The 20,534-nt window shown below is 40.7% G+C and overlaps 1 protein-coding gene across 1 annotated transcript; it reads right to left on the bottom strand.

Moving 5' to 3' along the window:
* Positions 1–801: 801 nt before the first annotated feature.
* On the bottom strand, positions 802–18,623 carry atp8b3 (ATPase phospholipid transporting 8B3). The gene is made up of 27 exons (XM_068319241.1): positions 18,583–18,623; positions 18,110–18,201; positions 17,869–17,982; positions 16,902–17,000; positions 16,265–16,326; positions 15,481–15,553; positions 15,129–15,199; positions 14,354–14,445; positions 14,058–14,216; positions 13,057–13,145; positions 12,774–12,967; positions 12,464–12,672; positions 11,212–11,243; positions 10,904–11,060; positions 10,421–10,609; positions 10,010–10,122; positions 8,849–9,016; positions 8,515–8,626; positions 8,312–8,387; positions 8,106–8,229; positions 7,018–7,204; positions 6,667–6,890; positions 6,493–6,576; positions 6,176–6,400; positions 1,917–2,055; positions 1,571–1,701; positions 802–1,290 (listed from the first exon to the last, which is right to left on the bottom strand). Exons 1-27 carry the CDS (start codon positions 18,605–18,607, stop codon positions 1,054–1,056), a joined length of 3,477 nt encoding a protein of 1,158 aa, XP_068175342.1. The 5' UTR covers positions 18,608–18,623; the 3' UTR covers positions 802–1,053.
* Positions 18,624–20,534: the final 1,911 nt, after the last annotated feature.

Raw genomic sequence — 20,534 nt, 5'->3', positions numbered from 1 at the left:
CATGGCTCCATTATAGTATAATGTCTGACTGTCTTTGTCCCCAGCGCCAAGGAAGGGCCACAATCAATACAAAGACGCTTACATTGTATTAACTTAAGTTTACAAAGTAGTCTGGAGATGGTGGCTTATATTGCACTCGTACAGACAGATGGACACACAAACACACACAAGCACACACACAAACACACACACACACACACACACACACACACACACACATACACACAGGCACATGCTGGAAAGGGTGAGTCTGCCATTTGAGGGTGTTTGCTGGAACCAACTTTGAAATCAGAGGTATGACAATCTGGCTACCAAACCTAGAAGAGAATGTTCAGCTCTCAGGGCTGCTCTACGGGTCCTGTGATTCAACGACCGTGTGGACATTCCACCTATTGCACTTAAGCATACACACATAGACGTATAACCAACCGGGCGTAAAGTCCTACACACAAACACACCCACACAGAAACAAGGGATGAACCTCACTCATGACGTCTGATCAGAAAGCCTCTATTCCCTCCTCCCACTGCAGAAGCCGGAGAGCCTGTGGAGGACTTTTAGTTTCACACTAGTTGAGACTTTTGAGAAGGAAAAAAATCTGAGTAATAACTGTTACAGAAAAATAAAAACTTAAAAGGATAATATGGGTAAAATTGCGTGTTTTGAAATAAATTAACGAATAAAACAATTGTAAAATAAAGTTGGGCTGTTGGTTTATTGAGTGTGGTTTTATCTTCCTCTGTGTTCCTAACTCTGAAAAACAGATTTCTCCCACAAAGCTCCTGAACAGCAGGCATCAGACATTTATGAGAGTCTATTTAAAACATTAAACAACACATATAGAACACATTTTGTACATATTTAGTTAATTTAATGGAAAATAGTAGCCCTTCAAAAGGTGAGGACAGACTCTATGTAGAATCGTTCAAGCGCATCTCGTAAATACTAGCGCAGAGCGAATAGGCTTTCAGACACTCTGCGAACAAAAGAACATAAAATTAACCATTTTTTCGATTCAACTTTGGAGGAAAGATATACTGTTTTATTTCCCAGTCAAAGCCTTAGTCCGTATTCATGATTGTTCTTCATGTGAATTTGGCTTTTACTCAGAGGAGGAGTTGCAGTCGTGATCCTTTCCGCCGGCAACATCGTGTTGCGTATGCCGATACCTGAAGAGATGAGGCGTCCAGGCCCGGCGCCCTGAGAGAGGGCGTAAGAGGAGCGGCGAGTAGACGTTTGTCTTCTTAGTGTTGACTTCAGCTCCACTGGCTGAGAGGACGAGTTGTAGACCTACAACACAGCCAGAAAAGACATCAGATGGCAGAGATGTTTTACCTTTGCATCATTCAAGCAGTCAAACTTGAATAGTTTGGGAAGAAATTCTGAAACAGATGCACTGGAGCTAATTTTAAAAAATAACAAAGAACAAAGCATTTCAACATAACATTCTGAATGTAATGTTCATTTTAGTTTTGAGCTATTTCCTAGTATTTCTTCGATGCTATGTCTATTTTTTTTATAGTGTCTTAATTATCGCTTTGTTTTGCTTTTGTTTATGGAAATGTCTTACCTTGTTTTTGCCATGGACCATGACAATAACTTTAAAAGCATGGACCGTAACTGATGGTAAAATTGCTGTCCAGGCCGTGAGCAGAGCTGTGAGCCAAACAACTGGACTGGCAAAGGCTTTACTAAATACACCTGAAAAAAAACCCCCCAAAAACAAGCAATCATACCTGTTCACTGTATGATGGCATATCAACAGATCACCACAAGAATACACTGTGAGTCAGTTTGTGCACAATCATGTTGCTGTCATTTGTCTCTTCAGGTCAAATCTAGCATTTCTTTCAGTAACATACATTGGATTGGTCATAAAAATCACTGATGTGAATCTGAGATGAGTAGAAATGTACCAATGAAGTCATAGTCGATGGGTGAGCCCTCAAATAACCGGTTGCTTTGAGTGATCCTGGTAGTGATAAAGAAAAGCACCACAGAGACGATCACAGCTGCAATATTAAACTTGGTCCAGTGTTTGGTCACTAGCACAATCTGAAACAAACAGAAACAGAAGAAACATACATCTCACTTTGATGTAGATCACCTCAGAAACAAAGACGGAAACTGCCAAATTAATTTCTTTCACAAATAAAAATGTAATTGAATCGAACGATTCAGCCATTTTTATTTTCTGTTTCAATCAGGCAGGATGTTGTCATTCATGTCAAATCAACAGGCCTTTGACCAATACAGGTCTGGTGGACTCTACTGTACAGACTAGATCAGGGATGAGCAAACATTTGAACGAATGGGCCACACAGAGTTCTAAAATTTGACAGACGGGCCAGCTGAGGAGCTGATAGATGGAGTGTTTATTTGGACTGATGCCGATGGCGGGTAAAAAGCATCATATACTGTACAAGGTTTTGGCCTTGAACAGGCAGCAAAGCATACATAATTGAGACTTGTAAAAACTATTTTGCAACTGCATTTATTTCATAAAATTAATTAATTTAAACAAGTTTGGCGGGCCGGATTACAAAGCCCAACAGGCCGTACTTGGCCCGCGGGCCGTAGTTTGCCCATACCTGGTCTAGTCTCTCTGTAGAGGCTAATCACTGATGTCACTTTCGAAGTAGAACTCTGTCTGCACTGAGCTGCAGAAAATCCTCAAACAGGATTACCTTTAGTGAAAGAAACTAGAAAACCAAGAGTAAAACAATTACCGTATTTTCCGCACTATAAGGCGCACCTGAAAGCCTAAAATCTTCTCATAAACCCGTAGTGCGCCTTATAATCCGGTGCGTCTTATATATGAATTAATATTAATATTAATATTGGTTAAAAACATGATCGCTGAAAAAAAAGCCGCAGTCATGCCGCACTCCGCCACTAGAGGCGCACCCTCACAAGGCACTCGGGCCTACGCCCCCTAACAACGGTAGTCAAGGGGCGTCACCCAAGTCCCGGCTCTGACTGAGCTGCTCTCAGACGATAGAGCAGACTGTAGGAGCACCGGTGATTACGTAGCAAAACATAAGGAACTTTCAACAATTCTATTACGTCGGAAATAACCCAATTTAAACTTAATTGGTCTAAAAAATGCTATTGTGCTGGAATCTGGCGACAGTCCATTCTACTAGTCTGTGGAAACACACGGAGAAACTGGCATAAAGGTGAATGAAAGACCCTCAAAGCTGAACTTCCAGCCTTTTCTGAAATTTCAAGAGCAGTCACTGCTAGACAAAGGTGTCTGATGTGCTGCATTGATTTACAAATGTACTGTAGTTGATATCTGTGGGCGGGCGGCGGAGGGGCGCATTCAGGCTTCTGTATTCTGTCTGCAGCGACGTGCGGTGAGATTCACGGCGGTGAGACACCGACGTTAAAGTCAGTTCTAGGAGTAAAACAGCGTCAGATTTGACAGTAAATTAGCAGCCTGACATTAAAAACTAGTTAAACAATTGTTTAGGACACACAGCAGCAAATAGCTGCACCTCCGACTGGACTACTGATCGATCGAAACAATATTTAACTAATAAACGAAGACGAACGTCGGAGCTTAAATATCTACTTCGAACTTCAGATCAGGAAATAATCCGCTCTGTTCGCACTGACTGCACTCGTAATGAATTTAACCAGTTTTTAATGTCAGGTTTTTTATTATGCGTGTTGACTTCTTTCTAAGATGGCAAAGTGATCAAGTGATCAGAGGCCTTTACCATAAAGCTGGATTAACCTAGCCGGGCTTCCTCTTACTTATCTGGCTTCACTTACCGAGACATCCGCCATCCGGATTTTCGGTACCATAAAGCCGGCTATCAACTCACTAATTCAATTCAGGCTTGTCCACGTGCGGGCTCTCATAAAAAGGGCGGAGTTTGCTGCATGCGACCAATCGCAAACATGTAACAAACCGGCCAGCTGCATATTTCACAATGGAGGACCAAACAATAATAATTAATAAATACAAATCAATAATCCAGGCAAAAAGCAACGTAGTTGCAGCTCCCAAACGGTGCAAGGATCGCTGGCACAAAATCACCGACTGCGTCAATGCAGAAGTTAGTGCCATTATAATATTACTTCCCTGTAGAGGTAAGATTGGGCTAAAAAATGCAGCCCGACCCGACCCGAGCCCAACGGTATTAAAGCCCGACCCGACCGAAAGTAGTCGTTGACTTTTTGAGCCCGACCCGACCCGAATTTCGTGTCGGGTCGGGCCTAAACTCCAGCTCGGGCATAAGAGCTTACCTCTACCTCCCCACTGTGACTGCACTTGTATATCTGACTACAGTAACATTTGTGTGTTCCATAAATGTATGTTTGTATGACATTTTTCGTTATGGCATGTGATTGTAGCCCCTGCGACTTTATGAATAGCTCTACATACTGTGTTCTTACATAAAAGCACCTATGAATGAATGAATCAATCCATGATTTACTTAAACAAATAATTGATTAATGGCATTTTATCTGTGGCTTGCTTGTAACCCATCCAACGAGGGATTTAAGGGCATCATAATAATTACGAACATCGCTAAGAAATGCAGTATATGTAAATAAATAAATAAAACCTCAATAAAATAAAATAAAACCTCAGTGCAATGCACACTGTGTGCAGGACTGTCAGCGCGGGGTTGCGGTGCGTTACATTACTGATGTAAGGCTCCAGCAGCTGACAGATGTAATGTAACCCCTCTCCCCAAAACCTGTACCTTTCGTACAGTGATTGTTCAGGCAATTATGAAGGATTACAGCGATCTCTAAATATTCTCTCTGCCTGAGCGCTCTTCGCACAAGCTGTGTACCAAGATCCACCGGGTTCTCATAAAACGGACAGCCCATTTCACAAGAGAACTGATTGGTCTGTAGGTGGGGCTGTTATACCCGCTGAGCTCTGATTGGTCAGTAGGTAGGGCTGTTATACCTGCTGAGCTCTTATCCTGCTCTGGAGCTGGTTAGGTGTTCAGCACAGGTTACCGCGACAACGTAGCCCGATAAAAAGTCAGCCACCTTTATGGTACCGAAAAGCCAGGGTTAAGCCTGAAGTTATCTCGCTAAACCGTAATCCAACTTTATGGTACAGGCCTCAGGTTTCCTTGATGAGGCTCAGAATGGCTTATTGACATAACAATATGGGCCATTCAAAGGTAGTCAGGAAGTCATGAATGCAATCATGACTGCCTGAGCAGCGCGGCTCAATCTAGTGGAAGGATTGTGCAACTACAGCCGCTGCAGTTTATCAAATAAATTTTATTCATTTCTTATTGTGTGCGCCTTATAATCCGGTGCGCCTTATATATGAAATAAATTATAAAACAAACAAATTATTGAGGGTGCGCTTTATAGTCCAGTGCGCCTTATAGTGCAGAAAATACTGTACAGTACTTAAGTTGATTAAAGGCAGACAGACTTTACATTTCAAACTTACCAAAGAACCAGTGATCCACAGACATCAACATTTGGTCATATGATAGTGATACAAAGCTCGGAAAGCCTTGACACTTGGCTGCAAATCAAGGCAGTTTGTACCTTGTGTCCAATCCCGTGTTTTGACATTCATGATTTACACTCATGGAACTTTTGAAATTTAAACACTGCGACGGAGAACAGATTGGCATATGTAAGCTGTGATGTGTACAGTAAATGATGCACAGCACACAGTAATCTAGGCCAATGTAGCCGCAAGAGGACACAAGCCAGTGTCTTATTGTGCCTTATTGTTGAGTTTTGAACTGCCAGGCAGGAGGCCTAGAGGAAGACCAAAGAGGAGGTTTATGGATGTAATGAGGGAAGACATGAAGGTAGTTGGTGTGAGAGAAGAGGATTCAAAGGACAGGGCTAGATGGAGGAAATTGATTCGCTGTGGCGACCCCTGAAGGGAAAAGCCGAAAGGAAAAGAAGACACAGTAATCTAGGCCAAACCATTGGCCCAATGAAAGTTCCAAACCCTTCCTGACCCTCCAGAGGGCTCAAATAAATATCTCTTGATAAATAATATAAATATCTAATTCCAACACAGTACCAAATCAAATAAAGCTAGACAGATGAAAAATGAACAGTAGAGAACAGAATGGATAAATGCATTTGTACAATTATAATGCATTTATTTCATTCTTACTTGTAATCATTGTAGTAGTCTTGTATTTATGAAAAGAGCAATCCTGACCTCAATGGTAGCAGCAAATAGGACTGACATGGCCACAGTGACTGCCATGGTCTGGTAGTCAAAGTCTGTGTTGTAGAAGACTCCACATGGGATGAAGAAGTGAACAAGCGATGCATAAACTGCATACAGGAGTGGCAAGGACAGAGACAGGAGAGAGGAATGCTCCTGTCTCAGTCCAGATTTGTACAGCTCTGGCCATTTCAGGCTGCTTTCGGCACTCACATCCTACAAAACAGATGAAGATCAACTATTGTGAGTGCTGATGATCAAATACAAAAATATGTTGAGTTCATTATATATCTTCTAAACTATCTCACCTGTTCAAAGAATGCCACAAGCATTATTGGCCACATTGTGTAGAAGACGGTGTAGAGAGGGATGAACCATCTCTCATATACAACCTACTAGACAGAAAGAGGTCTATAAACGGTTGGTTAAATTCATTTAACGAAGCCCTTTTTACCATTGAATTCCATCCATGAATGTCTAACCTGAGCACTGAACCCATTGAGGAATCCAAACCATATGTTCACAAGAGAAAAGGCACATGTCTTAAACAGGAAGTAGCGTAAGAACAGCGAAACACGTAAGTAGGACCAGCGCCCATGGACCAACAGCAGCCTCTGGAGAAATCTGAACTGGGATAATGCAAAGTCTGCGTTCTGCACTGCCTGACCTCCTTCCACTCCTGCTATTCCCACACCAACATGAGCCGCTGGTGTTTAAGATTAGGAAAACACATGGATTTAGAAACACAAAAAAGAGCAGAGAACAAAGTACATCAGTTACAACATGATGACGCAAAGAGAATTTCTTTGATCTTTACATTCAGCCTGACTTACTCTTTATCATGTTTACATCATTGGCGCCATCGCCGATAGTCATGGTGATGGAGTTGGTGTGTTTCCTGACCAGTGTAGCAATGTCAGCTTTCTGTCCGGGTGTCAGACGACAGCACAACACCGACTGACACTGTTCAGCCAGTCTTATGAACGTAGCGCCCCATTCCGGTCTCTGCTCAAACTCTACCTGAAATACAACACCACCAAACAGTTCAGCTTTGGTAATATTCATATCAGATAATCCTACAGTCTAATCAACTTTTGCAAAGTCTCTGACAGTTTTCTTCATTTGCCTTTTTTGCTGTTGACAGTTTTGACATTTCAGAGAGAAAATCCTGTTTTAAGGTAGTTGAGTTCATCTTATATGCAGGTTATTCTATGCATGCCAAGCTGTAGTGATACAGAGATGAATCTCTCTGACCAATCTGATCTGTAATGTCTTAGATAACATTTTAGTGCCTGCTCAACCCATTTCAAACTGCAATAAAGGTGACACTAAAAAAGTGTTAATAGGTAGTAAGTAATTTTTTCTGACTGGAAAACCAAAAAATGCGAGGAGAGTCAAATAAAGTCGAAGGGTACAACACAGTGGAACTCAGTTCCAAATTGCTCAAATTCCTGAATGGAGCTCTGTGAAGGAAGGCACCCAGAGCCACCAGAACAATACACATGGGCACCTGGTAGAGAGAGTCCAGCCCCTCTCCAGAAGCTTGGCCCCCAAACCAACAGTATACCAACAGTTGAACCTACTCTGTCTAGACAGAACCACTGCACCTCCTGCACCAGCTACCATTCCTGTCCTGCCAGAGAGCTGACATTACACATCTTTCAGACCAGTCTGGGATTTCAGGATTCAGTAAATAAATATCTACCTAAATTTGGTTGCCACCCAACATATAATGCGCCCAACACCACTGCCTATCCCTGTGTGGTGTGCCTGACGCCAGAGGGACGCCTCACTCTCTCTTTTCCATTAGATGTGTTAAACTCTTTTCTAGTTGATTCCCTCTTAAACATTATAGTGATTAACGTATTACATTATAAACAGTTGCAGTTGCATTAAATATTCCTGTATACTCAGTGTTTACCAGCTCAGGTCCGGTAAGGATGATAGCAGTCTTGACTTCAGACCCCTTCTTGTCTGCAGCCCACACGTCTGTCTGTCTGGCCTTAAAGAAATTGACACAGGGGTCTGGGGACTCGAGCAACTGTCTGCCGGGGCAAACACAGAAAGATCAATCTTAAGGTATGAATGTGTGTATGTGAGTCTTTGTGTATTTTTATCATTGCTAACCTCAGCTCCTGCCATTCCAGTAATGTGGCATCAGGATCCAGTAGTTTGCAAGAGTATCCAATATTGACTGCAGTCTCTCCATGGATTAAGAGCAAGGAAACAGGAAGGACAAGGAAGGAGACAAACAAAAACAACATTGAGACTTTTTGTTCATGTAGCTACAACATTCAAAAGCCAGTATTCTCAAGAGTGTATCACACTACCTTTTTTGTCTCCAGTCAGTACCCATACTTTAAGTCCAGCTTGTTTAAGCATAGAAATAGTCTCGGGAACACCTTCCTGAAGCCGGTCCTCTATTGCTGTCACTCCCAGAAGCTAAAAGGTATAAAAGTTAAACTTAAGATCTAGCATTAATTAGCATGACTGTAATTAGGTTTATATTCACAGTATACTTCTCAAAGTGCACAACAAACTTGCAGAATAGATTAAACACTCGCTTTATTTGAAGACTTAATGAATTGCATAAATTCCGGCTATGTAAGTTTAAACAGAGGCCTGTCAATGAGAATGTTATAATCATTCAGAGAAAGAGCTCACCTGCAGTTCTCTCTCCATTTGATCATAGAGTTTTTCTAGCAATGCATCACGGTCACTAGTCACCATGGCAGCAGACTGAGCCAGAGTTTTCCTCCATTGCTCCCATGAAGCCTCAGGAACAAATCGAACCGCAACACATAAAGTCCGCAGACAGGCATTGGCAAACAACTGATGAAAGATAAGTTAACACATTATTTGACAGAATGCATCTTATTTATGGTGGAATCATTTGCCTCAACCTTAACTAGGAGATTGGTGGGTCTGATCTTTCTTGAATTGATCATTTATTGATCATTGAACAGGAATGTTCTCAGTGTGTAATTTGATAGGTAGAGAGTAGCTCAGAAGAAGAAATTATTTGTTACTTTGTTAGTCGGTCAGTCCGCTACTTTGAGTCAAAGTCGAGGTTTGATCACATGACTGCTTGACTGAGAAGACTAAAAAGTATAAAAACCTCTGAAGAGGCAGGAACAGGATCAAACTATTTTATCATTTACTGTTACTTCCCAATGGACCTTGCTGATTACTTCTGAGCTCATGTCAATGGAGAAAAATCCAAAACATTGCTGCACATATAAATAGTCACAATACATATTAGACCTGTTCAATCGTTATGATCCATCAGATTCACATCAGATTAATTGTATTGACTTTGGTGATCTCTGAATTTTCCTCTGGCATCACAATAAGTTTGAGATGTTAGGCTTTTAGTGAAATGTCTTCATGGACTGCTATTAAGGTTGGCACATTAATGTCCTCCTGGGGATTAATAATTTTAATCCAAGACCTTTCATCTAGTGCCATCATCAGATCAAATTTAAATACAGTAAAAATGTTACATTTGAAAGAGGACCTCGGTGGATTCGTGGGTGAGAACAATTTCATGGGTGCAAGTATGCATACATCAGAAATTTACATCAGACATCACAAAAGTAACTGTTAGCCAGTACATTTAATGTAGTTAGTTTATCAAACCCTAAGGTGAGAAATGGAATATGTAACATGAATTTACTTTAGAATCGCCATTAGTTGAGTTTTTCTCATGACAAACTTGATAATTTGTTACAGAAAATGACAAAAGAATAATGAAAGCGAGTCATATAAGTTGTAAACAACAACAACAACAACACATGCTAATGTTTCAACAAACTCTCTTTTTACCTCCAAGGCTCTTTCAATGCCTTCCTGATGTGGACAGTTCTTCTGCAGTCTCTGCAAGATCACCATGTCCGCCCCTTTACAGTACAGCTTTAACCCACCCTCTGGCTCCCGCACTGAAACACACACACACACACACACACACACACACACACACACACACACACACACACACACACACACACACACACACACACACACACACACACACACACACACACACACACACACACACACACACACACACACACACACACACACACACACACAAAGAGACAATGGTATTGACAATCTGTCCAGAAAAATAGTTGACATGGGAGAATTTACCCAAAATGCAAAAAAAGAGGGAAGTGGGATTCTAAGACTGAATGAATGTGCTGTTAGTGTGTGTTTATTTCAGAGGGATGCTCTCACCCAGCACAGACATGCGTCTTCTCTGGCTGGTGAAGTCCAGCAGGGCGAGCAGCTCATATTGGCGAGTGACACCTAACTCAGAGACAACGATGAAGTCTCTTGTCCTGGAAAGGAAGACCCAGCCCAGCTCCCTGGCTGCACCGACGAGAGCCTCCTCATCAGGGGATGCAGCCTGGTAGACCGGAGCGTCTGGGGGAATGTAGTCAACACGAAAGTTGGAGGTAAACATGCCATTCAAATAATTTAGCAGTTTATGCTATTATGTTAGATCCAGCCCACTGTATTAACTGACAAAAAAATCATAACTGTGTCAACCTTATACAAGGACAGCATCATAGGACAGCATAAAATGTACATCTGCCTTTAAATGTACCACATAAAAAAGCATCATGGTAATAAGTACAAAGGGGGCCAGTCGAGTTTGAATTACTGTGATCTGAAACACAAAACCCCCCCAAAAACATCCACACAAAGAGACACAACCTTGCTCCCAGTCTACCATCACAGTGTGGCAGAGCGATAGAGCTGAGAGGAACTGTCTGCTGAGTGGACACCGCTGCCCTCGGAGCTTCTCCACCAGGCTGGGAGCTGACATGAACAGACCGCCGTGTGAGAACGGGTTCCAGCTCAAGTCCATGGGCTGCACAGGAGAAAATATGGTGTACCATCAAAAAAAGATGAGAGTTTTTAAACTAAGAACAGTATGAATAGAGTTTTATGTAGCTGGCAGCAGTAATTATGACATTAAAACACATGCATAGACAAGACAGAATAATTTTGTGGTATTGTACCTCCGTGTCCTCTGCTCGGACTGTTGCATCACCTGTGAAGCAGAGAGAGAGAGAAAATGGAAGGAAAAATATTGCAAGAAAGAAAGAAATAGAAAGAAAAACAAATGTGAGATGAAGCAGGAAGTGGTGCAGACATACAACATCTGGTTTGTGCCAGGTTTGAATTACAGCCTGTCTTCAGAGGGCAGAGCTGGTGTTAAATATTTAGCAGGCAGTCTGTTAGCTGGATATGAGCATGTTAAGTGTCTCCTGTCGTCTCATCCAGGGTTTATGTGAGGTTGCCTCCCCAGAGGGATCTCTGCTCCACTGTTATCCACAACAAAATGTTGCTCTCGCTTAATTAGCAGTTCCTGTTACATTAATTAATATTTAAAGGTCTTCATAACTGCGCTGACTATATGGGATGCAATCCTGTAAATTCACACATTGTTGGACTCTTACTAAATTGTTGGACAATGAAGTCCCAAACAAGCCTTCTATAGTGAACATACTGTAGTTGTAAAAATGTTTGTCTGCGATTAATATGAAATACACTAATCACTTTTCAAATCAATTTTCAATTTGCAGTTCAAAATAAGTTTTTTTAGATGAGAAGAACAGGCATAAAAACAATCTCAAGTGGTCTATATTTTTCTTTTGGTGTAAAGATGATATGCCATGTAAAATTTATTAATATTCATTTTTAATTTAATTTTTAATTTATTAGTATAAATTTTACCTCAAGCAAAATGGTAAAATGCATTCCTGTTCCTCACAGTTTGAACACCTTTATGTTACATCACTAAGGTATGACTCTGCATGTTTGAATATATACATATGACCTCATCTGATTATCTATAACATTCATAACAAATATCATCAGGAAAAGTGAGAGGCCTGCACTGTTTACAGCTGATTTAGATCCATAACCATGACCCCTTATAATGGTGACAGTAAAACCAGGCTTTAGGTTTAAGATATCTCGCCAAACCACAAATCTCATTTACTTTACCCCTCCGGTCATTCACTGTCTTTGACTTGGGGCATTACACCCGTAGACAAATAATTCATCTTTTGCAATATCTACTGAATTTTATTGAGTGTGTTTTAAGGTAACCCTGCATTGCAGGTTTAATAAGATTATCATTTATAGTCAACATGAGTGTTACGTCAACACTGCATCAAAGATGCCTTGTTTTCTACCTGCACTATTATGACATTGAGGTATCTTTTCGATATGAGAGATTGCTGAATGTTTTAGGGTTATTATTACCATAGATCTCTCCAGCTATGCAGCATTGTCTGAAAAGCAGTCGGTTCTGGGTTAGGGTCCCGGTTTTATCGCTCAGCAGGTAGGCCACTTGGCCGAGCTCCTCGGTCAGTGAGGTGTTCTTGGCTTGGGCAGGTCCATCTGACTGCTGACAATACATGTCCAAATCCCAGCCAATAAACAGGCTGTGAACCGTGTGGATGAATTCTAACCTGTCAACACACAGACATGGAGGGAGCATTCAAAGTAAGAGGGTGAACACACAACCACAGGCGTATTTCTTGTCTTCTGCTGTGTAGGCGCTGTTACTGACGTAATGTAGAGGGATATGGGCAGCGATGGGCTGAGCAGGATGATGTAGCTCCAGTAGCTGAGGAACCCTGTGTAGACGGGGTTGCCGTTAACGACCAGTGGAGACAGAAATCCTGCGTGGCTCATGACCCAACTCGAAAACACGCCGCTCCCAATGGCAAGGAGCAGAGCCGCCATCAGCACAGCGAGGAATAGCTACAGATCCAGAGTAAAGAAACACAGAGTTTATAATAACGCCACAGGATGTGTCATGTGTGTCACCCCCCTGACCTTTACCCACTCACCCCAATCACCACTTTGTTAAAAACTTTCTCCGTCTGAGTTGTCTTCACTCGCTGCTTTCCGCAGTTCCTCAGGATCTTAGTGTCCGTGCCTGGTGCAGAACAGACAACTATTAAACGCTATCGCTGTGGCGCCCTGGTGGAGCGGAGTTAGGAGTCCATCCTGCATCCAGAAGGTGAAAGTTCAAGCCCTCATGTCAGCAAGTATCTACTGAAGTGCCCTTGAGCAAGACACTGAATTCCTTACCAGTTCCGGGGGTGTTTGACCCCACAGCTAAGAGGTCAGTAGGAAGAAGGAATTTCCCTCGCAGGGATCAATAAAGTTTCACATTATGTTTTCCAGTGATGTTATCTCATTCTCACATAAACCGCTGAAGGACGTTCAGCTGCATGTGTGAGAGTGACAAATACCATCTTGGTCTTACTATAACAACAATATGTCAACCTGGATCCGGGATAACTCCTAGTAGGCTCTGTTAACGAAGTGTGAGGAGGGTTGGAGTAATAATTAGTCTGAACTGGGGTCACACCAGTATAGACAGTCTCTGATGAACGATATAAAACCCATCTCTGGAAGAATTTGATCTATTGATCTTGCTTTACCAGAACTGAAAAGGTTAGAGCAGTAATATCCGATCAATGATCACTTAAAAGACAGGAGGAGGCAGATGTTAACCTACCACACATTTAAGAACACAGGAGCAGCTGCAAGAGTTAAGTACTGTCTATAATTAGCAGTATAATGCATTTCACATAAAAAATGTCATTGAAAGGTAGAGGCCACGGGAGAAGGTGAGATGAGGATAAGAGGACACCAAAACATTTTGTAGTAGTTTTATCTCTGCTATCCTCCACCTATGAAATTACATTCCATATCAAACTTACATTTTTGAATAAAATGTATTTCATTTAGTCCTTCTGTGAGATTTCACAGCCATAGCAATTCCACATAAATCAATGCTGCTATCCTTTTCTCTAAAGTGTATAAATTCCACTACTTGTACCAGTGTATATGGTCAAGCCGTAGGCAAACTCTGTGTTGCGTAGGACTGTTCCTCTCAGGAGGATGTGCTCATTGTCCAGCAGGAAACACTCTCCTCTCCAGTGCAGCTGGCCTCTGAAGGTGTACAGACGATTGTTGGGCTCCTCACAGCGCACAACACCTGCAAAAATGAAAAGTGACATTTAGTCTTGGGAAAAATGTGTAATTCTATCTAAAGTTACCATGTGTGTTTCTTTCTCTACTTGGAAAAAGGTACTGAATTAACATTTTAAAAGCATCACATAAACATTTATTCACCATCAAAAGCGGCAAGCGCTTCCTCTAAGGGGTGAGAGGTCAGTTCGGTGTGTGTAGCACCGAGTGCTTGACGGTACTTGAGGTTAGTCTCTCTGTACAAAGAGAAAAAAAAAAAAAAGTTTTAATTTTTATTCCAACTGTAAGCGCTTGATTCTTTTCTCAGGATGAATGAGAAGTCATGACAACATATGAAGTTTAAATGCAAAATTTATTTTCTTGGATCAGGTAAAAAACATTTTTTAGGAGATGGAAAAAAAAAATTCCATTGAAAGTTTTTATGATTCCACCTCACTAGCTAGTTATAGCTACTTTCAAGCAGGCACCAAAAAAGAAAAAAATTGCATTGTACACACTAGTATCGTTCTGTCATTGATCCTGGTTATACAATATCTCACCTAAAATGTATAATCCAAATTTTACCCTTTTGTCAGTCACCACCACGCCTCAGCTGTACAGACCGGGCTCTCTGACTGTTGCAGACTGTGTTAATGATCTTAGACCTTTAAAGGTAACCAAGTGTTCATTGACAATGTGCCATTGTTACAAAAACCACTCGCTTGGGTCTCCACATTAAAATAAAATTTTCTTACAATTTCACATCTATAGATTTCAGACTACATCCAAGTTTTGATACGTTGCAGTAATGGTTTTATTAACTACTTTTTTACTGCTAATACCATTGTCATAAAAGTAAAACATACAAGAATGAAATGATGATTAAATGACAGATTTACACTGAACAGTACAACACCATAAGCCTGAATGTGTTTCTCACCCATCAATATCCTTTGTCTCCACATAACACAGGCTGTGGGGCTCTGAACTACACAAGAGGAGAAGGTCAGCCTGACAGGAGAGGCAGAAAACGGGAGAAGAGAGAATCTTAAATTAATAAGTAGCTGGAAATAAACAGAGATGTACAGAGCATCAAACATACAAAACTGCATCTCCTCAGTTTGTGGTGGTTAAAACTGTCGCTTTTTGAAAGCAGAACCACAAATAAACAGCATGTTTTTTTTTTTAAATGAAGTGCATTCATCAGTCAAACGTTTTCTTTCTGTGTTGGTGGTCATGTTGTTGTTGTTGTTGTTGTTGTTGTTGTTGTTGTTAACAGATTTAAATCTCACAGGGATGACTTGGTCTTTGTGGATCCGGAGCACATCTCCCACCAGCACGTCCCTCCACTGAGCCGTCGTGAATCTGAGCAGAAGAGGAGTGAGTAAAAATAATCACATGCTTTCATATACTCTAATATGATGGTTACAAATCTAAATTAAATTCAAATTCATTCAAATGCAGCTTTGTTCGTATTATTTCCCCTACATAGTAATAGCTAGACTTCATACTGAAGAAACAGATCAGCAACACAAATCAGATTTTAGGACTGGAACGTCCTGAAGTGACTGCTTTCACATAGAGTAGAGGTTGTTGTGACGGATAGTTGATCATTTCACATCCACAGGTCATCAAATACAGACATTTTGGTGAGTTGTGGTTGTCATGTCTGTCTCCAAGACAGTAAACCAGACATTGATATCTGCAGACTGAGATTTATGAACTATTTTTCGGAAGATTCGCTTCATCATTAATCCACAAACCATGACTCACAACTGACACCAGAAGTTAGAAATACTCTCATCCAAAACAGGAGCAGGGCAGGGCCAGATTTTCAACAATAGAAAATAAAACACAAATTTAGAAATGCTTTCTTTATATCTTTTTGCCCTATGTGAGTCTTTACGTGACTAAACCATCTGTGGACAGGTGAAGAATGCTCTCTGTTTTCACCGTGCTCTACTGCAGAAAGAGGCCATCTAGTGATTTGTTCATTCACACTTCATTACAGCCTCTTCAGGGGATTTGTCTCAAACTGGAACTGCAACTTAGTTCTAATACTGTCTTTGTTCTCACCTCTGGGAGATGAGCGCATCGCAGGGTCGGGAGTTAATCTGAGAGTCATTGCGTCTCCTTGCCTAGACCAGAAATACAGGCCAGAAAGGAGAAAGATGGAGGAGATAGATTTGATAAGACTGACATGGATGAGAAAAAGAATGATAGACAGGGAGCATGCAAGAGGGAATGAGGTTGGCCATGAAAGGTTGAATGGGAGGAAGGAGAAACGCCATTATGGGACTCTACAGTGACACCAGTGGGGAGATTTACACCCTCCACTAAATGATTAGTCAATAGAGAGGGGTCAAGCAAGCGTTTCACCCATAGCTGTTAACGACCGTAACTCAGTGATGCACTTAAACAGAGAATTATCCATGCAAAACATCACGCCTGCATTTAAAAGGAAAAGCTTTAATGATAGGACTGAAAATTAATGCTACTGGGATGACTGGTTCTCTCAGGGAGGAGAGGACAAAAAGTCAATGAGGACAAAGAAGGAGAGAATAACACAGGCTTAAGCATACGGTGCATAAATATATGCTTGAGAACTTATATTTGTGTTTACATTCGCATATTTGTGGGTGAGTTTGAGTAGTTGCACAAAAAATACCCCCGTTAGGGAGAGTGGGGGTAACTACAACAACTGTGGACTCACCATGTCGGCAAAAAGGTCTTTCAGGCCTCTCACAGAGAGCACAGAGATCAGTGGCATGATGGTGATGTACCAGGGAATGGAGGAGATGATGGGGACCAACTGGAAAACACATGCAAAGATGGAGAGATCACACACACTGAAGAAACCACACACACACTCACACACATGCAAAACTTTTTAATCTGCTTCTCTCTTGTATTTTTTTCTTATATAGCAAACTCCCTGCCAATAAATTAATCCAGTTTTGAAATTTTCCCATTATTTATTGTGAAATAAAAGTGGGGATCCAGAGCTGCTTCTGGCTGAGGACCATCCCGCTGCAAAAATTTGATTAAAATCCATTAACAATTACTGTACTTTTTAAAGATGTATTATAAGCAAACAAACAGACAGGTAGACAGACAATTGTAATTTACTTTGTTTTTTCATAAAGAAGAAGTATAGCTTCTTAGTTTTTGCAAAGAATGTCAGAAGATATTCAAATTTCTCTCACAAAGATGTCTTTTTACATATTAATGCTGTCGCTGTTAGTTGATCTATAGATTAGCTAATAATGCTTTTCTTCTTTTATGACAGAAGGTCTTTTTTCATTTTTGCTCTCAGTTGTTCTAAAGAAGTTATTTGAAGATGTCACTTTGCAGTGAGAAATTGTAATGGAAAGTTCTGACATTTTAATACTACAACTGCAGTGTAACCACAATACTATTCATAAGAATAATCATTGTGGCAGCTGTGTGTACAGAAACCATGTTTGCAGTCATTCCACATACTATGTCCCATGTGCTCTGGTACAACAAGCCGTCATCTAGAGGAACTGGATATTCAGCTCACAGTGTCAACAACACATCAGTATAATTTCCATGGTTTTATGTTTCGTGTATTCTAGCTCATTTTTAGTTCCACACCTTTGCATGATTTGGATATTGGAAAGAATGTGTGAGACAGTACAGCAGACACCCCATCTGACCTGCAACAACATCATGAGGAGGAAGTAAAGATTGGCCGCACGGTGGAACTGTTCGAACAGCGTCATGGGCAGGAATGTCAGGGGGGAGTACCTGTGGCTGCGCACCAAATTGTCCTGGTGACCAAACAACAGAGGGAGGAGCACAAGAGACATGGAGATATCAACACTCATTTCACCATGAATCAGCACGCCAAAACCTGTGAGCTTGTGTATGGAAGGAAGGAAGGAGGAGCAGTCTCACCGCGTATCGGCCCCTGTGGAAGCACAGGAAGGATTTCTTCTGATTCTCTTCATGGTAGTGGCGACTGTTGGCCCTCACCTCCCATGTGAGTCCTGTCAGACACATATATGGCTGACTCTGAGCTCTCAGAGGCCATTAATACACAATCTTCTATTATTGTATTAGGATCAGCTGACAACAGATGGACTCTGCTGTTAACCACGTCTCAAAGGGGTTCTTACATCTCCCACTCACATCCTAATGAAGGCAAACAGACTCTAAAAGAACACTGATCCCCTACAGGAGAAACCTGATATCTAGATTAAACAACTCTCACGTTACACTGAGTGAATGTCCAGAATCTACATTTAAAACACATTTAAAACCCCTTTTTGTCTTTGAATGTGTCACAGTAAAAAGAGTGAAATAAAGAGACAGTGACAGCCACCTGAAGACAGGAGGAAATTAAAAAATGGATGTCAAAAGAAACGTACCAGATTCAAAGTCTTCCTTGGTCATGACGTTTGGAGACCGCTGTTATGCTACACAGAAGAGAGGACAGTGTGAGACAGCTGCTTAGGTCCCCCTCTGAGATTCATTTATCTGTCTTGTAACTCATTACACTGTGTTACCATGCCTACAGCACAGCAGACAAAATATAATAAATCACCACTGTAGATGAAAAAAATAAGAGATTTCATTGCCTGTTGTAGCTCTACAAACAACATCCATCAACCGTTAACCAATAGATTACATAAACAGAATTTTGCCGATTCCAGTTCAAGGCAAATCTAGCTTTGTTTCCATGTGAAGGTGTAATGAAAAATATACAAACTCTTGTGGAAGAGTCCTGGTTAGAGAGGGTTCACATTCCACCGTCTGCACCAATTCTGCAGGATTAATTTACAAATTAATTAGAACAAGAATTGCGTTTTGTCTTCCTAAATAATTTGCACCAGCGTTGCAATTTTCAATAAACATAGGACAAATATGAATGAATGTTCTGCTTAGACTATTCATTTATCACATAAAGCTGTAAATTCTAACTTTGTTGTTAATGCTCCAGATAAACAACACAATTTAAACGTTCTCTTACCTGCATTATTTGCCAGCGCTGTGCTCGAGCACTGTAGAATACCTGTCACCACCTGAGATATCTGAGTTATTAATCATGATGACCTACCGGGTTACACATTTTTTTTAATATTAATTCTCCGGCTGGTTCTCGTAACCTGTTTCTCACATCCCCTCCTTTGTTTGCTTCTGTTCATTTTTCTGTAACACCTTCCAGGTTCCACCTTCCCGTCACTCCCAGGTGAGAGCTCCAGTATAATGGATGATACTCCCTGTGCGCCTTACCTGAGGAGAGGAAAGGGAATGAAGGAGGGGCAACATGGCCAGTGGGGCATCAGAATGTCAAATCACTGCATTTTCTAGTAAGAAATTCACAAAAGTCCTCTTCTGAATTGCACAACCACATAGATTCCCGACATTCGAGTTGACTGAACATTTTATTTTAAAGTAACCCAGATATCTTCCTTGTCCCAGGGAGCCTTAACAATAGCAGGGTAATGTGAATTCTTTGGCATTTAACAGCAGGGGTATTGGTTTACACATATTTGAAAGCCCTGAATATTTGCCTTCAGAGGGGCAATTCATCACTAGTGAACTCTAATTCTTGTTCAAGAACTCTCCCTCTATTTATACATTACTATAATATTTTAAATAGAAATCAAATATGACACAAAAGAGTGTAGTCTGTTAACCTTTATAGTATTGATTAAACAGGCCTTGATTTTTGACTATTTTATGGCTCCTATGTATATTGCAAGTAAAAATTGATGCCTTGTACCGACATGATGCTGATATCAAATTCAGAGTGATTAGGTTTGTGTGTAACATTAAACACATTGTATTTTTTTTTGTTTATTTATTTCCTACAGTGGCTGAAAGAATAAATTAATGGATGCCTGTGACACAATTAATAGTGTTTTTAGAATAAATGAACAAATGTAATAACCTAAAATGACCTTATTTCAGGTCATACTTGCGGATTTAACAGTAGAATAGTTTGAGCCTTGGCTCCCCAATGCTAAATCAATAAACACTTTTAGAACACAATGAATTATTTTAGATCTGATAGTGACTTCTCATTCATAATGATTCTTGAAATAAGCAGGTATTCCTTTTTTTAAACCTCTAAAAAAATACGTACTAATCTATTACTTGATATAATTGTAATATTTAATTATATTCAAACATATTCTCATTCATTTTACAGGCAAAACACTTGTCTAGCAAGCCATATTTTATTTATTTAAGGCCTTGGGGTTAACCATCCTACCTTCTTTACGAATGTACTGCCACCTGGTGGAGACAAGCGTCAACTACAGTTTAATAAACATCAGATGAAGGTCAGAGAGGATAAACAACAACATCACGTCTG

Source organism: Antennarius striatus, chromosome 7, assembly GCF_040054535.1.
Source record: "Antennarius striatus isolate MH-2024 chromosome 7, ASM4005453v1, whole genome shotgun sequence".
Classification (NCBI taxonomy): domain Eukaryota; kingdom Metazoa; phylum Chordata; class Actinopteri; order Lophiiformes; family Antennariidae; genus Antennarius; species Antennarius striatus.
This window is presented reverse-complemented; position numbering and strand designations above follow the sequence as displayed.

What these genes read in the sequence shown, in the direction of transcription:
- atp8b3 (XM_068319241.1), bottom strand. Translation starts at nt 18,607, where the DNA reads ATGACCAAGGAAGACTTTGAATCTG. An exon ending in GATGGTAGACTGGGAGCAAG is followed by an intron (nt 10,610 to 10,903) that starts GTTGTGTCTCTT and finishes ACATTCCCCCAG; the next exon opens with ACGCTCCGGTCTACCAGGCT. An exon ending in TCAATGGGTTCAGTGCTCAG is followed by an intron (nt 6,577 to 6,666) that starts GTTAGACATTCA and finishes TCTGTCTAGTAG; the next exon opens with GTTGTATATGAGAGATGGTT.